The 23,294-nt window shown below is 41.0% G+C and overlaps 1 protein-coding gene and 1 long non-coding RNA gene across 4 annotated transcripts in view; both read right to left on the reverse strand.

Annotated features, from left to right (window-relative positions):
- TOP2B (DNA topoisomerase II beta) overlaps positions 1–9,543 on the reverse strand; it is a 62,322-nt gene extending 52,779 nt beyond the window's left edge. For all 3 annotated transcript variants that reach the window (XM_054273231.1, XM_054273232.1, XM_054273230.1), the window contains exon 1: positions 9,157–9,543. In XM_054273231.1, coding sequence (XP_054129206.1) covers positions 9,157–9,219 — 63 coding nt within the window. In that variant the 5' untranslated portion in view covers positions 9,220–9,543. The remainder of the gene's footprint in view (positions 1–9,156) is intronic.
- Positions 9,544–11,382: 1,839 nt separating this feature from the next.
- Positions 11,383–20,865, reverse strand: LOC128935699 (uncharacterized). The gene is made up of 3 exons (XR_008482957.1): positions 17,536–20,865; positions 16,562–16,966; positions 11,383–12,247 (listed from the first exon to the last, which is right to left on the reverse strand). It is a non-coding gene; the product is annotated as an uncharacterized LOC128935699 (long non-coding RNA).
- Positions 20,866–23,294: the final 2,429 nt, after the last annotated feature.

A 23,294-nucleotide genomic window follows, 5' to 3' on the forward strand; every position in this document is an offset into this window, starting at 1 on the left:
ATAGAGGAGAGCCCAAATAGCATTCAGAGGTTACTGATCCAGCTGCACTCTTCAGTGGGAAGCAATCCTCTGCTGAACAAGAGAAGCAAATTCTTAGAGTCTCATAAATGTAACAGCTATCAGTATATTAGAATTTGTTTATAATAATACACCTTTATGTTATTTGCTTGTCTACCTTGCATTGAAATAGTAAAACACCTTGACTGTGATACATGGGTTTTTCACCCTTTTAATACACATGGTGCCCTAAAATGGAATGCAATATGATCAGTAGAAACTATTAGAAGTCTCCTCCCTGGAACCTTCCACAGAAAAGCAACAGCAACATATTTACCTTAAAACAAGGCACCACATAAATGAAAATTAATGAGCTTCTTTCCTTTAAAAAACCTATCCCAAACATTGAACAAACGCTACACATTCATACCCCATATTACATTTGGTCCACACTAAAAACTACTTTTTTATAATTAGAAGCACCTATGGTAAGACAGCCACATTTTCTGGTACTCTCTAGTTTAAAAATCTATTTTTTTCTGCTACATTAAAATAAATACGAATCCAGTGTTCCTTAAAAAAAAGTTGCTTGAGTTTAATTGCTCAGCTCCTACTATGCAACATCTACTCCTCCTCTGGAGACTTTACAAGCCTTGAAATGTTTTATGAGCCTCATAAATATACTACAAATTCTAGTCTCACTCCTGTAGTAAATTCCATGAGAAAGGAACAGAGGGTTGGTTTTCCAGACATTGACAGCAATTTAGAAGGAGGAAAACAGATGCATCAATGAGTCAATAAACCCTTAATGCTGTTCCAAAACTCCCCTCTCTTCCTCAGCCACTCACCCTCCCACAACATTCCTACAGAAGTCATTAGGAAAAGTCTTTCAGGATTGTTCATTAAAAGTGCTGACAATCTTGAAGATCATCAAAACTCTACCCTTTAATTTGCTATTTAAGAATTGCGTCTCGGCAGGTAGAAGAATCAACCTCTCCATAAAAGGTACCATATAAAAGACTCATGAAATAACTTCAAATATACGTTGAGATTAATTTTTAAGTTGCTTTGCATTTTCATCACCTTTCTGTTACCTGACGTGCATGTTAATCACTCAGCTGATAGAAGCTGAAAGAAGAAAGTCTACATGGCATATTCTGAATGATTTAACTAGTATCAGGAAGAGCAGGTTAACACGATACAACTGTAGGTTTGATTTCTCCCAAGCATCTGGACCATCTGCCTCTGTCTCCACCATGAAACCAGTAAGGAACTTCTTCCTCTTCCACCAGCCAATTTCTCACATGCTTGTACAGTCTCCTATTTGAGAGTTTAAAAAAAAAAACTCTTCTGGATCTACTTAATACCAAAAAAGAATAACTGCCTCACTTCTTGCAACTGCTGTCCCTCAAGCAGCTTGGCTCCCTTTTACTCCAAGATTGTGACATGACACCTCAAAGTTTTCATGATGATGCTGTAACACAACAGTGGTGGAAAACACTAAGTTAGGATCACTAAACAGAGTATGACAGAAACCACTACCTCAGCCAACAAAAAGCTCGGTGCTGACACATGGAGTAACAGCCTGGATGACTTCAGGCAGCAGAACTCTCTGTATCAGCTGGACTGAGACAAAGTTATTTTTCCCCAGACACCCTGCCACTCTTGTACCTTCATATCATGGCACACAACTGGAGAATAAAACACAGGACTGAAATGCTCACACACTACTACACTATTGTCCCTAAAAACTCCAAATAGCCCAGAGCTACCACGGATTACAGAGCTGGAAATATCTCCTCTGAAGCTCACACTGTCCATTTCTCACAAGTAAAGATGCTTAGGGGATGACCCAGAATTCTAACTGTTCTTATGGAAATATTACATATAAAGTTATCTGGTTGCAAGAGCTTTTTATTATTATTATTATTGTTGTTTTCCTCTACTTTATCTCAGCTTCTTTTGATTTATAGGAAAATAACTTCTCAGTGTTATCTCCCGTACTTTGTCATGACAAGAAAGTATTATTTCTTGCTCTCTCCTTAAAGATTCCTTCAGAGATTGAGAAAGACCATGTGAGCTCTTGGCACCTCACTAAGGTAGACATTTGCCCAGTTTTTAATACATCTGCTCTTCTCGTAAGTTTCCAATGTCTGAAGAAGGAACAGGAAACCCAGGACTAACTAGGCCCACTCATTCAGTAAAAAAGAGCAAAAATAAATCAAGATGTGGTATCCATGAGAGGAGGACTCTTTATATTTCAACTGCAATTCTACTTCACAAATCAGGAAAAAAACCCCGTAGATTAAGCATTTTAATCCTTTTTTACATATTTCCAATTGTTTTCCCTTTAAGATAGCTTTTTAAATTATATCCAAAGGAAAATATAGATCTGATGTTTAGGTCTGAACCTTTCAAACATGTTCTAGGTCAAGTAGATTTTACACTAACTTAGCTAACACCCGTTTTGCTTACTTGCTGAAAAAAACACTAAAATTGCTATATGTGCATAGTGTAACAAATACACAGATTTATCACTTTCACAAAATAAAAAAAAATAGCAGTAGTAGCTTACTTTCAGTGGCAAACTGTATTTCTATGTAAATTGGAATTGCATTGAGACACAGACAGGATATTAAAATAGCTTTATTAAATGAAACTAGATGAGCTGATATCATAGAATAAGTTAACTCGCTTCAAAACACAACTTTAAAAGTCTTAGTTTATAAGAGTAAAAGCATTTGCAATCATGGTGAAATTTTAAAAATAGCAGATCTGATGCTCACTTGGCAAGGAGGGGAGGAATATTTTCCTGCTTTTCACAACAAACTTTTGAGTATTCATAACTGAAATACCTGAAGAATACAGGTAGGAAACGCTTTTGAATAAAAATTATTAAGAGCTGGTTTATCACTTCAGTTATGAGAAACAGTTTTCTTCTATATTTGCAACACAAATAAATATTTGGTGTTTGATCCTGACACCTTGTTTTTATCACTAGAACATAAAACAAATTTTACTATTTATTTTCGAAGTTATTACATAACATTTTACATGCCTTGATTTAGAATTTACTTTAAATCTGGAACAATAGCCTTAAAAAACATTCTTCCAAAGTACTTGTGTTCCAGTACAAGTACTCAAGAAGCCACCACTATGTTTCCAAGCATGCAATTTTCAAAAGAAACTTCTTCACACAGTTATACACATATAGAACTATGTATTCTTTTTCTCAATCTGCTTTTGCAAACGTTTACAAAGCACCTATTTAATGCAGAAAAATATTTTCACTGTGGGTGGCTTGCAAGAAATTTCCTGCTTTAAATGAGAATTAAGTTTTCTGTAACAGTTTTCATTCTTAAGTTTTATATATATATATATATATATATATAAAATCTCACTCCCAGGGATGGAATGGCTCCCATCCATCAGCTACGAATCACATGTGCTGCTTTTCATTAATTGAAACATAAACATGCATTTGCAGACTGCCTTTGCACACAGACACACAAGACAGTTTAGATGCAAGGTAAAAACCTACTCCTGGAAAAATCAAGTCAATGCAAATGAAATACTAAATTTAGTGAGTAATTTTTTCAGACATAAGGTGTCTTTCTTAGACTACTTGTATGTTCTTTTATTTGAAAAGGTTACTTTATCTATCCAAATAAAGTAATTCCGTACTTACTAGCACAAGGTACATACAGCCACAGGCATCTTAGAAATTAAATGTACACACACACAGGTCTCACAGGTCAAATATTAACAGAGGGCATGTGCTCAAATGTACACCTTTCCTCCCTGAACACCTAAAGTAACTGCCCACAAACCTTCTAAAATCAATTCCTCCCCAAACCCTGAGATATACACCCCTTCCTAGACTTGGTTACAATTGAGGTCCCCACTCCTATGCCCCCATCACTCTTTCACCTATGGCAGAAGAAGGATTCCTCCCAGCTCGGCTTACAGAGGGTGCAGAGGCACATCCTGAGCAGTGGGACTGGCTCAGCTGCTGTGTGCCCCTGATCCTGTTCCTGCAGCAAGCCTCCACCTGATATCACCTCTACCACTTGTCTGATCCTGCATTATTCAGCACTCTGACCAGGAGAAGACTGGACAACAAAAGTATTTAATGGATGCTGGTGTGGAGGGTAGAGAATAAGAAGCAACCACTTTTTTTTTGGCGGCAAACCAAAACACCTGAGGAATACCTCTTCACAACTATTGTGTCTGACTCACCCAAGTGAGCCAGAAACATTTCCCTCTGGTGCTGGAATACCCAGGGAAGTCATGACATCTCTTTACAGCACTGCCTCCTTAAGGGCAGCAGAATCAGAAATACTACAAGAGGGAATCCTGCTTCCCCTCAACTGTTGGATATAACTATACAACTCAAAGCCTACAAAACTCATTCTGTTTAGTAAAAGTAAATATTATTATCAATAAATTGGGGCAAGTATTTCAGGCTTACCTTCCTTTCATTGTATAAATGTGAAAAAAAGGAGGGGGAGGGAGGGTAAGGACACACAGGACAAGAAACCTCCCAGTTCTCTGGTCATTATAATAGCAAAAGATGGACACTCATATTAAGGAAGAGAAGAGCAGTGACACAAGGCTTGGCAACAACACCAGAGTTTCCCCCACGCCCCGCCTGCTCTGCAGACACCACAGTGTAGCAGAGGACAGATAAGACAAGCTAACAGCACATGTAACAAGTGTTACACGTGTGACAACTGCACCCTGGCCCAGCTGCAGCCAGCAGAGAAACAGAAGGCCTGATCCAGATAAAGAAATGGAAAGAACAGAAAGCTAATTCTGAGCTCTAACCTGGGTCTGGAGAGGCAACTAAAGAGGTCTCTAAAGGACCCAGGAGTAGGAACTTCAGCTGCCTACTCTTCCTTTGAAATGAACAGCATAGTAATGAACAGCAATAAAAAGGATAAGGGACCAATTACCCTTGGTTCACCTCCAGGACAGTATGCTTATTTCTAAAAACAGAGTTCACTAGGATTTGTTCATATTGCTGACCATACCTGCCAACTGTTTGCACCTGAGGCAGGCAGAACCCTGACAGCTTACAGACCCAGACCCTGACAGAGCAGTAACCCAATGCAGCTCCTGGGTACGCTGCCTCAGCCCAGCACTCTGCCTCCAAGCACTGCATGGGCACAAGAAGGGAATTCCTGCGTTGCTCCCAAATCAGAGGAATGGTCAAAGCTCAGTGTAGCAGTGATGGGCAGATCCTCGGGGCAGCAGAGATCCAGGTCAGATTTCAGATGTAAAAACCTACCCATAAAGTTAAAAACCACCCAGTGCAGAAGCCATAACCGGTGAGTTATGGCACATCACTAGAAGTTATGGGACATTATTCAAGAGGAGCACTTGTTTTAGCCCTCTCAGAACATATTAAATGCCAAATCAAACTGAAAGTCATCCCTTTATTAAGCTAAACGTATTTGATTTCAAATGAAACAATAAAAGAAAGACAAGATCCCTTTAATAGGATTAGGGTGGGCTTTATTTGTTGGTGCTTTTTAAAAAAAAAAATTGAGACTCCTATCTTATCAATTACATTCACTCTTCATATTTAAAAAAAATACAGTATTAAGTTAAAATTACCTTATTTTTAAGGTAAACTCTGAATCTTCTGAAAGATGTTTATATGTGAATTTAGATTATTTGAAAGGCTGCTTCTTTTCACTTACCAATATACAGCTACTGTATTTATTCAAAGAAATATAACCCAAAAATATACAATATTTCAACCTACTAATAATATACATTCTTTCTATTCCACTCCATCCAAAGAGCAGACACTAATGATATTTTTTAAAAGAGAAGTCACATGAACACTCAGCATATATTCACTTTAAGCTAGCATTTCCTAGAGTCAAAACCTGTCCCTTTCACCAAGGACAGGAAAGTGGAAGTAGTGTCCAAAGTTCTAAATTTTTATCAGCCCTCTCAGCTTCCACTTATCAGGCTCATATAGCTCTTAGGGCCGAGGAAAAAGTCTTGAAAACACTGACAGAATTAAGTGATTAAATGTTGCTTTTATGAAATACTCAGTTTTGTGGGCATTACCATTGCATCAGAACCAATGCACTTCAAATTGTTACTTACAATGACTTCACCTTCACTATAAAAGGCATATTTATAAAAACAAATAAGGTACTACTACTGCGCCATTACAATTCATTTTCTGTAGTTCCTAAACACACAGAGGCTGAAGAATTATTTCTTTTGTACACAGTAAGTTTTTCTAGTATTAGAAAACGCCATTACGTTTCACAAATGAAAACTCTCCTAGTTACAAATCCACGCTTTGTTAACTCTTAAGAGTTAAGTTTTTAAGAGTTAGTTAACTCTTAATACAACTTAGCACTTTTGTGAGTGACACTTGGAGATCACCCACCAAGAGTAATTTATATCACTCTGTAAAAACTCCAACTTCTACCAACTATCAGAGTGCAGAGCTGCAAGTCGATTTCAGAAAATCATCAACCAGACCAAGGAAAAAATGAGCTATTAAAAAACCAAACAAGTACATTTTATAAATCAGAGATTATCTTGGTTTGTCTCCAGTTAAATAATGCTAGATTATTTACCAGTACACATGTTAGTTTTTGTACTCTCATTGTTCCCATCATTGGTAATTGTGCCTAACTAGTTACATTTCTTCAAGTCCTGTTACAGCTGAAAACACAGATGACTTGCTGTTTGTTTCCATGAACATTTCATTCTTCTTTCTTTTAAAAGTAAAATTAGCTATCACCTGATGCTTGTATGATGTCCCATTATGAAATTCACTCTAGGGTAAATTCTCTGTTATTGGAAGCATCTTTCCTTTTTCACAACTGCATGTAATCCTTTCCTACCCACAAGCATGCTCTTTGAATCACACCCAAAGCTGAAGCTGCACATGCAACTCTTTACTAAAATGTCAGCAACCAGGTTATGTGTACAGGATCTGCTAGTTTGAAACATAAATTAACATCCCACCAAGTTTTAAATGATTCCTCATCTTTAGGGCCAGACTTTCTTCTGTTACCCTTCCATTGTTTAACTCGTGGTCTTACTAAGAAACCACAAACTACAGAGAATACATTACTCAGACAGAGAAGCATCCTGGTGGTTTCAACACACTGGCAAGAATTCTAAAAAAATCAAGGTGGTTTCAAAACGACCTACAAGTGAACTGCAAGTGGTTGCATATCCAGCAGATACATGGCAAGCAGATTAAAGCCAGACAGCTGAAACTACTCTGTCCCTACCTCTGTCCCTCTCACCCTCCTCAAGGACAGCATATGATCATCTATAAATGAACTACCACCTAAACCAAGGGTTTTTCAGCCTGGTACATAGGCCATGGCCCCATTCAATTCAGTGCTACAACAATATTGTTCTTTTGCCTGCCAGTGTTCTACAGCTGGCATGGAGCAGGTCTGGTTTTAGGAGCTAGCTTAGAAAGCCTACCTTCACCATTTAAAATGCACATGAGAGAAAGAAAGAATGTCCCACTGTTTACTAAAAAAATAAATGAACAGTTTCAACTAAAATCCAATTGTTTTCCTACAACTACTCTTGAGTTGACAAAAACACGTTTAACTTTTACTGCTTTTAGAGAATGAAAAGTTCTATCATTTCCAGTTGTAGGAAACTGTTGACTCACCATAATTTCAACCCCATTACATTTAAGAACATGTTTCAATAAAAATGCCTATTCAGTAATTTTCACACTTCATTCTGCAGTTTTCTGTATGAGCTGTAAAACTTTCAATTAGTTGGTCAAACCTAGATGGTAAAATCTTAATTCTGAAGAGCCATCCAAAGATCACAGTTGATAAAGATTGCAAACTATTGTGAAAAGAAAGAACAGCTTCTCAACTTAGACATGTTCCCATGGCTAAACTGTGTGATTTCAAGTGGCACACCCAGAAACTTGCACATTTTTTTAATATACCTTTCCATGCTTCCAGCTTTTTGAAATTAAAGAGAATTACCAACATAAAATGCACTAATTAGATCCATGGATATAGTCCACCATCAGAACACACAGGATTTGTTCACTCCAATAATACTTCATTTTCAACAGCTCCAAGATGTAGAGGGACACAAGAACAAGTTTGCTGTTATTCTGTTTAACAGGACTCGTTAAAAGTTCCCACCTCTGGAAAGCACATGTGTCTGACCAAAGATACCTGTCCATCAAGATCTAGTGTCTTCTGCTTAAACATTAAAGAAGTTACCCCTCTATGCCGAGCAAGGGAAAGGCGGGGGAGTTACCGATTGGCTGAACCAGAGCCCTCCAGGTCACCTTTGCTCCTCCTTCCTCTCAGGTCTCACCAAAACCCGAGAGCATCCGCTCTTACTGCTGACCAGGGCAGCACCTCAGCACTGGGAGCTCTCAAAGGACTAGAAGGAGGCTCAAAAGGATTCACCAATTCTAGAGTCAGCTTCACCAGCACCTTCTCTAAGCTTAATACTTGCCACCAATCCACGAGCGGCAGTAAAACACCCCCTTCTTGGGTCTGTTACAGAGTTGCAACTTCTGGAGGATGATGAAGTTGAGTGCTAAGATGGAAGAGCAAGCACACAGCTCCTGCTTCCTGTCTCTGAAACTTGGGAAATTCAGGTATTGTCTTCACACACAGTTGGAAAAGAACATGGGATCAACACAAAGACCCTCTGCTAGCCCGCAAAGGCTTTGCTGTAGGAGCAAGAGGCAATACCCACAACTCTGGCGGGACGACAGACAGACAGACACCACATCTCGCTTTGGAGGACAGCGACTTCAAGACAGCCTTGATGACCCACCCGCTACCCCCAGGAGCTTCCCACCTGTTTGCTCAGTGACCTCTTCCCTACGGCTCCCAGCACCCCGAGAAGCCCCCAGAGGCATAAAATCTCCCCTCCTGTAGCATCAATTCCAAACCCAGTCTTCCTCCTCCTATCCCGGAGCCCTCCACAGAGCGGCGGCTCCACAGCGCTTCGCTTTCCACGCCAGCCCCCAGCGTCTTCCCTCAGCTTCTTCCCTCCTTTCAAAGCCAACCCGCGCTCTTTCCACACACGCAAGGGACGCAAACAGAAATAATAGTAATAACAACAAAACACGAGTAGCAAAACCCACGAACAACAAGGTGCAGCCCCACAACTTACCACCCAAGTCAGTCCCCCGCTGCCGCCGCCGCCTCCTCCTCCTCCTCCTCCAGACTTTGCCATTTTCTGCCCGTCTCTCCTCAGCCGAGGCGAGGGCGCTCGGAGGCGGCCGCGAGGGCCGGCACCGACACCGCGCCTGGGGCCGCTCCGCGCCCGCCCTTCGCGCCTCTCCCGCCCTCACCGGAGCCCCGGCACCGAGGAAGGGCGGCCGAGGGGCCCGCACAAAGCGCCCCTTCCGCCGGCGGGGAGGCAGCGAGAGGGAGGGAGGGCCCGGCCGGGCCTGCGGCTCTCGCTAGTTTAAAGGGACGACGGGCCGGTCCCTTCGCCTCGCGGCGGCAGCGGCGGCAACAACAGCCACCGCTATCGCCGCCGTAGCGCTGCCGCCTCCCGCCCTCCTCCTCACCCCCGGGCCGTCCCCCCCCCCCCGCAGCCACAAAGGCCCGGAAAACAGATTAATAATAAAAAAATCTCCCCCTCCCTCCCGCCTCCCTCGTCCCCTCCCTCCCTCGTTCACTCCCTCCCTTCCCGCCCCTCGCGCGCGCGCACGCTCCCGCGCAGACCCGCGCCCCCCGCACACACGCACACCCGGGGCTGGCCCGGCCCCCTCCTTCTTCCCCTCCTCTTTCCTCCCCGCGTCCCGGCGCCGCTCCCCCGCCGTCGCCTCCTCCCTCTCCTCTCCCCACACAAGCCCCGAAGAGCTGCCGCCGCCGGGACACCGCGCGTAGACAATAAATAACCGCGCCGGCCCCGCTCGGCGTCCGCGCCGCGGCCGCTTCTCCCCGCGCAGCCGGCCCGGGCCTCTTCTCCCCCCGCGCCTTCTGCCCGCCAATCACGGGCCAGCCCGCCAATCGCGCGCTGGAGGCGGGAAGGCTGTGCGGGGCGCCGGCCAATCCGAGAAGCCAGAAGGAGCGGCCGCGTGTGACGTCATCGAGGGTGGCAACAGGGCGCGAAGGGGCCGCACGGGGGCGCTGCGGCGCTCGCGGGGGGCGGCGCTCGCGGAGGCGGAGCGGTTGGATCGGGATAGGGACGGGGATGGGGATAGGGACGGGGATGGGGCGGCTGGATCGAGATAGGGACCTCGGCGAAGCAACGCCCAGCTGCCGGGTCAGCGACGGGCTCCCTCAGCCCATCTTCCCGCTCTGCGACGCCGGGCAGGAAGATGCTTCCCCTTCCCGTGACCGCTCGGGGGAATTGGTGTGGGCACTGGCAGAGCACGGCTGTCCCGTTTCCCTAGTGCTCCGGGTGGATGATGCTGCGATGCGGGGCGGAGAAGAGGTGATGCGGTAGGTGGGCCGGGTGTTCGGGGGCACGCCGGCCCCGTAACTGGTCCCTGCAAGTGCCACCGCTGTGACCTGCGGCGGTACCAGAAGGGTGGAAGTCCCAGGGCTCCAGGCAGGAGAGTGTTTACAATCCACTGCCCTCTTCTGGGCTCTGGGGATCACCCGAGGAGCGCTTTAACTCGGACAGCTCCCAGACCTTCATCCTACATTTGAGCATCGCCGTGTGAAGTCTCATAGAGGTCACACAGCACAGCACCCCGCTCTGTACACAGCAAGCATCCCTGTGTAGTACAACCGTATTTGCCGTTTTGAAAAAAATGCTGTGGCCAAAAAACATCTATTTCCTAGGTCTAACTGGTGTGTACAAAGCCCAAAATTCATGTCATTTTAGGTATCAGCACAAAAAATATGTACAGTTTTACATACTTTGCACCAAATGTATATATATACTTATACATGTATAACTCTAAATATTATAATCAGATTTTGTGACAATGCTTCAACACACACAGCTTCTCAATCAGCAATTTTCATTCTGCTGCGTGAAATGCAAAGGACCTACCTAGTCCAGCCTGTTCCACTCCTTGAATTATTAAGAATGTAAAGTCTCAAAAGGAGGCATCAGTAGGAGCACTGCATCTGAACTAGCAGACAAATCAGGGAACCATTTCAAAGGAAGAGCAATAATTTAAAGGTTTTTCCTTTTGCAAAATGCTTTTCCTAAGGAGTAAAGGGATTGGAAATGGAGCAGCCACTTTTGAGGAGTCAGTAGTAATGTTCAATTATGCCTCAAGGGAAGGATCAGAAGAATTTCTAGTAAATATTGCTTATTTAGCATAATTTTACTCTGCCAGTTTCTAAGGAAGCTATTAAACTAATATCTAAGTGCTGCATAGGGATTATGGAAAATAATGGCATCTGCCAGAAGGGACAGTAAGTTATCTGTTCCAGCCTAGTTGCCAGCAGCTGCATGTACCTCTGAGCTGTAGGCTGTGTTTTCTTCTACTTTCGCAAGATAAAGAGTGTGTCTTGCAGAACCACAAGGTAACCCTTGCAGGGTTGTGCCTAGTGCTTCAGAATTTTGAGCTTGCTGATTAGAACCGTGTTGATTTTTTTTTCCCAAAATCTCAAATTTATGTGTAGGACCCATTAAAATGAATCATGTACAGGAAACTTCTGCAATGAATATTGTGTGGATCAGTGGAAACAGAAGGAATACATCTATTCAAAGGTTTTTACATCGGTAGAGAACCATTACTGTATTCAGCAGAAAAAGAGCAAGTCCCAAACATTAGTGTATTATGTTTTCATGAGCTCCAGTTGTTTAGTAAATATGCAGTCCTTACTGTGGGAAGCGTGTCTTTTGCCATGTGAGCCAAGCAGAAGATAGCAATCTAACTTGAAGGCAGCCAATTCCATATATATCAGAGAGAGGCAGAGGGAGTTTCTTCTTGGCAGTTACTGGCCTTTGAGCGTGCATGGTCAGACATGTTCAGTCTGTGTCACACAGAGCAGATTTATGAGGAAATGCTGATGTTCCCTCAAGCATTTTCTTTAGTCTTTAAAATTACTTCATCCAGGTTGGATTTTCTTTAATTCTCATCCTATGCTACACTAGCTGCACAGCATGTTACTGGCTTATTGTTGAAGTTGGTTTTGTCCCTAATACTTACATGTGTATGCTGAGTGGTTACATTGCTAGTCATGTAGGATTGTGGGACAAAGTTCTCAAGAGAATAAAAGCAGCTGCTTCAGTGGGCTGCAGAGGTGAAGCAGTGAAATGAGATTGCTCTTCATATTTTAAGAGATCCCTGTTAAAACAAACATAGAAGTAGATTTGAGCATGAATCAAATTCAAGTGCCATAACATTTTGATGGGAGTGGAATTACTTTACTAGATGCAACCTGTCCGAATCATGCACTACCAGTTCCTGTCAAATACTTCACACTTACTGTGTGACATTTTAAATTAATAATCCCCTTGAGATAGTACACACAAAGTCCTATTTCAATTCACTGGAGATTTACTTGTCCTCATAGTTGTACACCATAACATAACATAAATAGAAGTACCCTCGAGGCTTTCAAAACAATGATGTACTTAAACCAGTTTCACTACTGCTTTTAGTAAGCAAAATATTTATTGTAATACTACTTTGTGTTCAATCATTTTAGCAGTAAGGCAGCAATATGTATGATCTTTAAGCCTTTCTATACTTGGTATGTACAAACTTCCCATCTGTTGTAAGTTATTTGCTGCTTCTAGTTTACTACTATCTAATAAAACCTTTTCTTTCTATGTGGCTTTTCTGGACTCAGATTTAAAGGGCCTAAAATGTGACTATTTGTGAAACTATGTACATTTATCTAATCTGTGAACATACTCAGATACAAGCACTTACTTAAATAATCGACCACAGCTCTCCTTTTTCTGCAAACTACACAGGAAAAAGCATAATTTTGTGCTAAAATATTTATGAAACTAAGTTGATGCCCATTACATTATACATTCCACATTGTATGTAGTTGTAATGAGGTATAAACAAACATTGCATATTTTAATACTAAATATCTACACTCGCAATAAAATAATTTTCATATTCTACTGCATTTTTAAATTTCATTATAATCCATTAACATAATTTTGAAATAATTGACCAAATTATTGAATAGGGTTGTGGCAGTACAATATGAGAGTGACTAACATACTTGTACCGTGTTGATTGTGGATGACCTTCAGGCCACAGTTCCAAAGTATTTAAGAGAAGTCTACCCATGGCTGGATCACCTAATGATATGAATTTAGCCAGGTCACGTGTTCTTACTCAATTGCATCTCAAACACCTTTGTTGAGTTAGCAAGAGACCACACTAGTGGTTTTCTGTGGGCGTGCACTGTCAATGCACTGCCCAACACTCTCAGCTGAACTGTGCCCAGGACTGACACACCTGATGTATCCATAGCACTTTTGTTAGTAGCTGTTCCTGGGGCCAGGCTGTTCCACAACCAGTCTCTTCAAAAACATCAGGTCATTTCCATCTTAATCCTCCAGAAACAATGTCCCACGTGTGACAGTTTGACGGAGGGTTCAGATGGCTTAAACCCTGTTTACCCTCCAATTCTTCCTCTGGTGACTAACCTGTTAAGTGCTGTGCTGTTGGCAGAGGTGTGGAAAACTCCAGTGGGGCATGCTGTGAATGCTACTGCCAGGTTGTTGCTGGGGAAGAGGTCCAGCAGAATCCCCAGGGTTAGCTCCAGGGACCTCTGGGCTCCATCCTGGACTGCCCATTGCATGGCTGGGACTGCTGCACTGACCTAGCTGAGCTCCTCCTGGGTGGCACCACCTCCCTGCTGCAGGAGAGGCAGGCTGGGGGAGAGACCATCGCACTGACGTGCTTGGCCTCTCGCCTGAGCTGCACAGTCTCTCACACAGAACAGGGAAGTTGAGTCACTTGTAAACTTTAAATATTTATCTGTGACTAGAAGGGCTTTAGTATCCTAGCCCACCCAGTCTCCTCACTGTCAGCTCAGTCTTAAATTGTGACACACTTTCACTGAGCAGTATAAACAAAGCTGTTGTTTCGGCAGAGGCTGGTCATAGAAATTAAATATATTTGTATCAAAATTCTATGTATAGGACAAAGCTCCCTTGTGCAGTCACCACACACAGCAAGAGAAGTCGCATGCAGAGGTGAAGCAGGGGAAGCTGAGCTGGTCATACTGGGAGGAATTCTCAACATGAGTAGAATTACTATCCATGCTATTAACACTGAGTCTTTTAGAGGAGTTGGTGGCAGTTGGAAAAGATGCAAATGCCTGGACGGACAAAACCAATGGAAAAAACCACAGAATGGAGAAGGTGATGTCTTTTGAGGTCTGTGCTGAACATACATGAGAGAGCAGTGGCCATCTCAGCAGTTATACTGAGCTGAGAGGAGATTGCTGTGATTTGGAGGCTGGAATCACCAACTGCATTATGGCACTGTTAATCAGTGTGGAGAATGTAAACAGACAGCAAGGTTTGGGCATGCCATGCCATTCAGAAAGGCACTCCCTTGAGCTCAGGGTGATGAATACTGCAAAGCATGCTAGGCTTTCCTTGTGAAGCTTTTCTGATATTAGCCACATATTCCTTTCTTACTGTCCCTCTATCCCAGCCCATCTGTAAAGGAGCTCTCTCTTTCCAAAGCAGAATTTTCTTTGGACTAAAAAATACAAGTTTTTTCCTAGCAGTTCACCCAAACAAGACTGTTTGGGCAAGAATATGTGAGTGGCAATTCATTTTTACCCAGCAAGACTCTTCTGGCCCATTACTAGTATATTTCTCCAGTCTCCCAGACAGAAATCCATTGTAGATTTTGAGTGAGTATCAAGACTGCTTCCTAATAGCAGAAGGTCATGTCTAGTCACTCCTTGAATGACAGGAAGGTGAAGGAGTTTTTTCTATACAAGGCACATGTGGACATGTTGAATCTGTGGGGAAAAGTGATGAGTGATGTGGACAGCAAAGAAGCCCACTATTCTGAGAAATGTCTAAAGAAATGGTACTTTGCTCTCTTGAGCTAAAATTCAACCACCTCTGACACATAATGTTTTGACTTATTATGAGGAGGAAATAGAAAGGGCAATTCTGTACAGCTTTATAGTATCACCAGTTTTGACTAGAATCAATGATGACTAGGTCAGGGTATGCATTTCCATTCCCTTTCTCAGAAGGGAGTTGTGTGGTTCTTGTGGTAACCCAAAATGAGAAAAGTCTCAAGAAAGACCCAAGAGAGGCAGATGGCTCAATCTCCACCAAGGCAGAACATGTAACTGAAGTGTGGCCAGTGTACCCATGTAGTTTATGCTAAGGTCAAAGGGAAAAAGAGAAGGAGGCCACAAGTTTTGGAATACTTGAACAAATGAATGTCTGAGGGAAAGAGCAACAAAAGAGTTGGGTGAATGACCTGTGAACATCCTTCTGAAAGAGCAGTAGGGTAGGGACACATGAGCTAACGATACACCTGAGCACAAAAGTGGGGAAGACAAGAAGTAGTAACTAACAAAAAGAAAAGTCAGGGATTACTATGAAGGGTCCAGTCAGGCACAGAATAGCAGAACCACAGACAGACAGTTTGCACATACCGATCCAACAAATTAATGAAGAAACCCTCAGAGTAAATTTGTACTGGCAGCTTAAATTTAGACTGACATAATGCTTTGAATTACTGGACCATGGTGGTTTTGATTTGGTACTAGATGGCCTAAAATCTGAATTACTCTTTTACAGCCCACAGCATAGGGAATGCGCTCACCATGTTCTTCTGACAATTACAAGACAGTTTAGAAAAGGAAGCTTATACAATAATACTGTTTTGTGAGTATTCTTTTCTAGATGACTTGTTATTTTTTCCAGTAACCTGTTCACTAATAATTCTCTTTGCTTTAATGCTGTTTCAGATTACCTATGTCATCAGACTAAGACTTTTGAGAATTGATTTTTCAGAAGTCTTTGAGAAAGTAATTACAAAACTAAGATGTATGCTTCAACTAAAAATATAAAGGGTATAGCAAAACAGGTACAATGTGGCCAAGACTCAGCCTCCCATTTAATGATAAACATTATCTGAATTTACAACTCCCTAAAAATTACTAGTTATAGATCAGCTATTCAACAGTTTCTCAGGTGGCCTCATTTATAACAAGGCTCAGCAGCAGCAGTTCCTATTTATTTCAGTAGGAGTTGTGTAATTCAACAGCTTGGGTGATTGGGCAAGCAGTATTTTAAAATGGTCACTGCTAGCTGCTTCATGCACTTTTCTATTTTCTCTAGGTGTTATTATTATTAAGCAAAGGAGATCAGAAATTCATAAAAAAATCTTTTGTTATCCCTTTAGATCCTTTAATGCATTGGTATTTCTGGGTCTTGAATGCTTCTCTCCCAGTACCATGCAGCTGTCCTCCATGATTTTTTTCAATAGTGGTATTTCTGCTTAGCATTTTAGTCTTGCTGTATTTGCTAGGAGAATGGGTAAATAAAGCACCAAATGCAACACATTAAATATGATTTTATGTTTAGGTTATGGTCTCCTGTTCTATTTTTACCCAATTAACACTGCTTAAATTCTCTTCCCACTACATACCTTGCATTGCTCCAATCAGCTCTGCAGATTTTTCCTGCTCCTTAGTGCACTCCTGTTTTTCTTAGAGAAATGTAGGAACACATTACCTCAGTTTTCAGATAAAGTAAAATCATCCAGATTAGTGGTTCTTATATGCCTCTTGCTCACTATGACCATAGCCACTGCTGGTAGAGGTAGCAGAAGTTGCAGCAGCAACAGCTTTCAGTACTGGCCAGGACAATGCATTTGACTGCTTAGGCATCATTTAGCCAGCACTTAGCCATATTTTTATTAGAATCTGGGAATCTCAGTCTAGGTTTTCAGTCCAGCATGGTTTCCAAAAGCATCTTTCCATTTCTAAGCACCTCAGAAAGCTGCATCCTGTTCACAGCATTTTTTCTTTGATTTAGGATTCCTGGCTGTCACCTGTGGAGAAGGAAAACAGTCTTTTGAATGACTTTGAATATATGTGCTTTAGTAATTTGTGAATTCACTTTAATGTTCTTGAAAAAAATTTTTATCTACAGGATGTGTTAAAAGTAACTTGCTTTGATATACATATACCTGTGGGGGTTTTTAACCTAAACAATATGGATGCTGTAATCCTCTTTATTTTATCTATTTCTTTTTGAAATCTACTGTGGATTTAACTTGCAGAACAGTAAAGAAAAATGTTTTTCATCAATGCAGTTTTTTTACAATATTCCTTCATTTCTTGCAAACACCAAGCAAAGAAAAGGTACTGTATGTTTTTACCTTACTGACAGACCTAAGTGTCAAAAAAGGCAGCATATCTATTTTTGCAACAGATCTGTTAACTGTTATACTATAATCACATTCTTCATTTTTTTAAAAATAATTTTGCAAGGAACAACTTAGTGATACCCCGTGTTCCTAGATAACAGCTAGAGAGAACACATTTCCTGTACTGTGCCTCATAGGAAGCTCATGTCAAAGTTTTACCATCATGCTATAGAACCATAATAACAACTCACCTTCCTTTTCATTTAGTTGGTTTTTACTGAGCTTTGTTATTCCACATATGCTCTTCTGCTGGAAACTTTTATTGCAGAAAGCCTTTGAAGAGTGGGAAGCTCTGAAGCTCTTGAAATTTATCTGAAAGTAATATGGTTCCTTTTACCTTGGTTTTTACTGCTGCTCACATTCTTCTATTTCCAGGTAAAAAGTACAATGAATTCGTCAGGTTTCCATGAAAAGGCAATACACATTACCCAGAAATTTCAACATAGTATCAGTTTCCATCCCATTCAACATTTTCCTTTTTCTAACTTGTCTTAAATTAGAAAATGGAGTTTATGTATCAATGTATTTTCTAGCAGATTTGAAATTATTTGACACTAATCATGTAAGAATCCCATTTACTTTGGAATACTTTACTTTCAGTACTAATGTTAGTTCTTTGGGAAAAGACAGATATATTATTACACATTCTTTTCTGTTCTGTACCCTTTGAGACACATTGGACACTACTGAAACATGACATTTTTCTGCTGAGATAATTTCTCTTGTGACTCATGATAAGAAGCATGGAAGCTCCTTTTTTTACTTTACATCTTACAGTTAGATTATTATAAAGTCATTTTTTAGTTCTCATGCATGAGAATTCCACTGGTTTGCTAACCTGTTGTTTTTTCAATTGCTCATTTTCTATCATTTCTCCCAAAATATGTTGGACTCAGTTCTCTGGGATATAAGTAATGATGATGAAAGAGCACACTGGCAAAAAGGCTGAAAACACAATGAAATTACTTGAAGTCATAGAATACCTAAAGTTTAAGAAATCAATTGCGTATGTATGGTTTTTTGCAACATTTAATTCTCAAATTAAATGAATTAAATAAAGCTTTCCTCAGCTCTCTAATCAAACAATCCATTCTCCCAAATAATTAAAGGTATTAATTTTGAGTTGCTGTGCAGAATTGAAGAGAATTCAGAGCAAGCAATGGTTTCTTTCCTGATGGTTGTTGCTGAAGTACAGCAAAGCCTGAGCCACAGCAGCTCTTTGATTAAAGACAGAGCACAGTCATGGGCCATAGAGGCAGGCACATGAACCAACCCATGGGAACGTAGCACAAGATGCAGCACTCACACATAATCCATGGCACATGCTTCGCCTCTGAGTTGCTTCACCAAACCAGCATGACTGCTTTTAGCCACAAAGCCAAACATCTCCTTAGCCAGGCACAGCACACAGCGCTCCCAAGCTGCCTGGCACAACAGACATTCTCCCAGCGGAGCGTGCATGTGGAACACGGCACTCCCTCCCACTCCTGCTCCATGTGGAACATGGCACTCCCTCCCACTCCTGCTCCATGCTTCAGTCTGCCCTGCTCATTTATGATCACTCCTCTGTGCTTCACAAACAGGAAGATTGCAGTACCTGTCATCTCACCCTTGACCTATGCTACTCCCATGCTGTACATGGTGGGGCATCCCACGATCCCTCAGGCTGATGCTCCCTCCAGGGTTGTTACCTATGCCATGGGCATGGTGGCTTAACAGGTTCTGTAACAGACTAGCAGGGGCATGCAAATAAAATAGGTGAAACTACTTTTTCAGTTCCTTCCAAATGAATTAACATGTTAATGGGGTGAATGCTATGCTTTGCATTTCCACTCCTACAGGTCTTTGCATATTTATAGAAAGCAATAGTTAATCTTCCAAAAAGACATGAAATAAAAATATTGTTCTCAATTCAGCATTTGTTTGGGTTATTCTCTGGAGTTAAATTGAATATATAACAGCATTCATAGCCTTACAACAGACATCTGTAGCACAGCATGCAAACTTAATGTATAGTCAGTCGTTTATTCAGTTCTTTGAATTTCCATGCCAATTCCTTAATGCAGTAAAATCTGCTTATTTAATTTGGTTAGGATCCTCATTGCCCTTTTGAATTATATACACAGACATACTAAAACACCAGGTTGTAGTGTTGGTCCTAAAACCCTTCCCTTAAAATGGCTGCTGCTTCACTTTCCCCTGCTATGTGGGCCCTACACCACCTCTCAGGTTCCTGGAGGACAGTGGGTCTCCAAATGAGAAGAAAGGCCTATGTACCAGGCCTGCAGCAGGCTACCCTTGGTGGCCAGTAGACTTGCTGGGAACCAGAACAATACTGTGAACAAAGGAAGACACCAAAGAGGGACACATTCCTGGAATGATAAGGGCTGAGGCTTCAGTTGTGCCACGGGGAGTGGGGCAACACTACACAGTGACTCAACACAAAAAGCAGGTAGGAAATAAAATGATAAAAGAGATGAACAAAATCTTCCAACAGTGAAGACTGCGGTAAATTTAGAAAACCACATTCAAGGAACTCCCTCAGCAGGCCATGTTACTGTCATCCTCACAGCTTCTCCCACTGTCCACAAGAGAGGGAACAGCAGCTGTCATAAGCTAGGGGATACATAGAGGTTGTATGGGGCTGGGGTACCAGCCTGTGATACAGCAGGGAAGAGAGAAAAGAACAGAATCCAGGGATGGTGCAGAAGCCTCCAGATGTTACCTATGAGGCACTGGGAAGTTGCCTTGATTGCCACTGCAGGCACTGCTTCAAAGGATTAAAAACCACTAGTTTAGAAAAAGGGAAATGTGGAAGGGCTTTTAAGCGTGAAGACAACAGTGAGGGTTACCCCAGGAGTCAGCTGATATTGCATGTTAAACAAAGGAATCTTCCAAAAGATGGACAAAACATCTGCTTATGTTTCACTGTGGAATCCCTCCATCTCACCACTAATATAGGTAATGCTACTATGTAGTGCTAGTCCTGGTTTTGTCATTCTAATGTGTGTTAAACACAAAATCCACTGACCAGTTCTGCTCATAGATACTCCTGCTCCACCCACAAACACTACATGACTGGAGTGTCCCTTCCATACTTTTTCAATAAAATATTCCCCAGTTATGGATTTAAATTCAATCCTTGGAACAGAATCGGTTCTAGTCAATTTCCACTGAATTGGTTATCACGTGCCAGTAAATCTCATTATCTTTAGAAATGATTTTTTTTTTCCACATCCAAAATCTTTCAGCCACTCTTTCACTGGCATACATGTTGCCTCCATGCTCTGTTCACAGATGGACTTTGTATTTTTCACTGAATACTTACAGAAGATTGAATTTCCTCACACGATTGGTAATCAGTCCAGTATGTGAAATAAAGAAAATCAAAAGTAGAAAAGGTAAATGTATTCTGGCAAGTGTTTCTTAGTCTGTTTCCAATCACAGATTTTATTTCTGTGGGCCAGAAATGCATGTAAGTCTCTGTGTCTTGAGAAAGTTACTCTTATGTTGTGTCTGGCTGAAAGCCGATTTCTTCACATCTTTCTGTCACTCAGGTTTGGGTTTTTTTCCATCAATAAGCTGGTATACAAATATGAATTACTAGCAAGCCTTAAAACATGAAATAAAAGTACAAAATGAAGATGCAGAGCATTTAGTTAGAGTGCATAGTCAAGAAAAATTGAAATGTCTGTTGCACTGAAAATGAACTTCAGGGTTTCACCTTTACTAAAAAAAATCAAATAGACTTATATTTTAAAAATACCACTATCAGACTTTGAAATGTAGAGGAAGAACTGATATGACTAATAATATAACTTATAAAGGCAGATCATGCATAGTACTGACAGTTGGGCAAGAACTTCCTAAGGTTCTGTTTTGAAGGCTCCATGATGATACAAATTTCTTTCAAAAAATATTTGGTTTATTAAAAAAAAGGAAACAATCAGCTTTTCTAAACAATCCCCCAAATGATGAAAATTTGACATTCATTAATCAGCGTTGATATTAACTTTTTTCCATCCTCTAGTGCTAAAATTAAACTGCAGCCTCTAGCACTTCCTGTTTGTGTTCCTACATCCTTAGTGGGGGTGTCTTATTTTTTATTTTGAATGTTTTGTTTCAGGTATTTTTGGGGCAGGGGGAGGGGGGAAATGGGACTGTTTTCTTTGAAACCATTATTGCCAACATCATGGAAATCAGCATACTCAGGCAGAAACTCCAACCTACACAACCTAACAAAAGAAAACACAAATCAAAAGAAATTTTGGGCATGCTTCATAAACCAAACCAGGAAAGCACCACAATTCTTAACGCAGTCCAAAACCAGGCACTTCCTTTTTGGCCAATAAAGTTTTATATCCTTTTTTCCAGTAGTGAACTTTGCTTTTTAATACACCATGCATTTATTTCCCTGGCACTTTGGCTAAAAGTGAAAGCTGCTGCAGCCTATGTTATTTTGACTTCTGATACAACGCAAGCACAGACACACATACATTCCATTACCTTCCATCCTTCTCTTCACAGTGCTAATAATGCAGAGGTGAGAAGTGAGGCTCTCTCCTTCCATTCTGTACTTTGCTGCTCCATTTGCTCTAAGAGACTGTGACCAACTGTTCCACCTACTTTAGCTCGAGTTTGCTTAAACAGTGCTCTCAGATGTCTTCATTCTCTTACATCAGCCAGCTTCCTTATGACTGTTCCACAGGGCAGTCTGTATATTGTGATCCAAACTGCTCATCTAAAGTTAGTCCAGCATTTCCTCTTCATTGCAACAGAGATAAGCTGCTACCTGATGATTTTCAGTGGGGAAAATACATTCCCCTGGGACTTCAAGGACAATACACTATATTACTGAAGTTCCAAGGATACGAAATAACACTCAGAATTATGCAATAAAAGAATCAAGTTAACAGAACATACACTGAAATATCACCATTGAAATGCAGAGCGAAATCATCTTTCCCCCAGTTTGTAAGACCTCTAACAGGAGACTCAGTCCTTCAAGGCTAAGCAGGTGCTCAATGCCACACTGAAATCTCACATCCTTACAGGTAATACAGACCTAAAGTTCTTGGTAACAACATACCACTACACACACTTTCTCCAAAATCAAAGATCCAGATTATTCACTGGAACAAAGGAAGGAATTATCTATAACAAGTGGGATCCTGTTCTTAATTCTAAAATTATTTCTATAGCTTAAACTAGTAAAAATAAAAAATATTTAAACTCAGATAATCCTTAAATCTCAGACAGATTTAAAAACCCCCTGTTCATTAGTCTCAGCAATTTTCTTCTACTGAAAACTTTCAGCGACCTAAATATAAATAAACACACAGTAAAATGCCTCAAAAAACAGGGTCAGTCACTGGAAGCCACTTTTGCCAGCATCAGTTTATGCAGTCCATTACATTTCTTTCGCCATAAAATTTTATTAAGTCCTGGTAACTTTATTGGTTTCTGGGCATCATCAATTTTAATTACGGCTGCTTTTTGTTCTGCTGAGTTTGAATATTTTTAATCTATCCCTTTCATCTCCTTTTACCAACTAAATAAATCAACTTATTTTTTGTTGTAGTATTTACCATACAGTTGCAACTGTGTACATAAATTAAAATGTATTTTAAGTTAGATGAGAAAAAAATAAAGCTGAAGAAACTGAAGAAGGCTAATCATAAACAAAGAGAAAGCCTAATTACAAAGCTTACCATAAAAAAAGCCCCAAGCCCAAGAATAAGAACAAAAATCTTAACAATGGAGAAAATCATTGTTATCTTATTCACAGTCATATTTAAGCCTTTACACATTTCATAATACCTGTGTACCTAAAATACATATATTTGACCTTGACTCGTTACTTGGTCATTCCTAGGTTCCATAATATAGGCTGGGAGGTCTCAACATTCTACTCCTGAAGTTTAAAACTTAAATAAAGAAGGAACTTTTT

This window comes from Melozone crissalis, unplaced genomic scaffold (assembly GCF_028551555.1).
Source record: "Melozone crissalis strain CALT ecotype California unplaced genomic scaffold, PUWL_Pcris_2 ptg000016l_1, whole genome shotgun sequence".
In the NCBI taxonomy this organism is placed as follows: domain Eukaryota; kingdom Metazoa; phylum Chordata; class Aves; order Passeriformes; family Passerellidae; genus Melozone; species Melozone crissalis.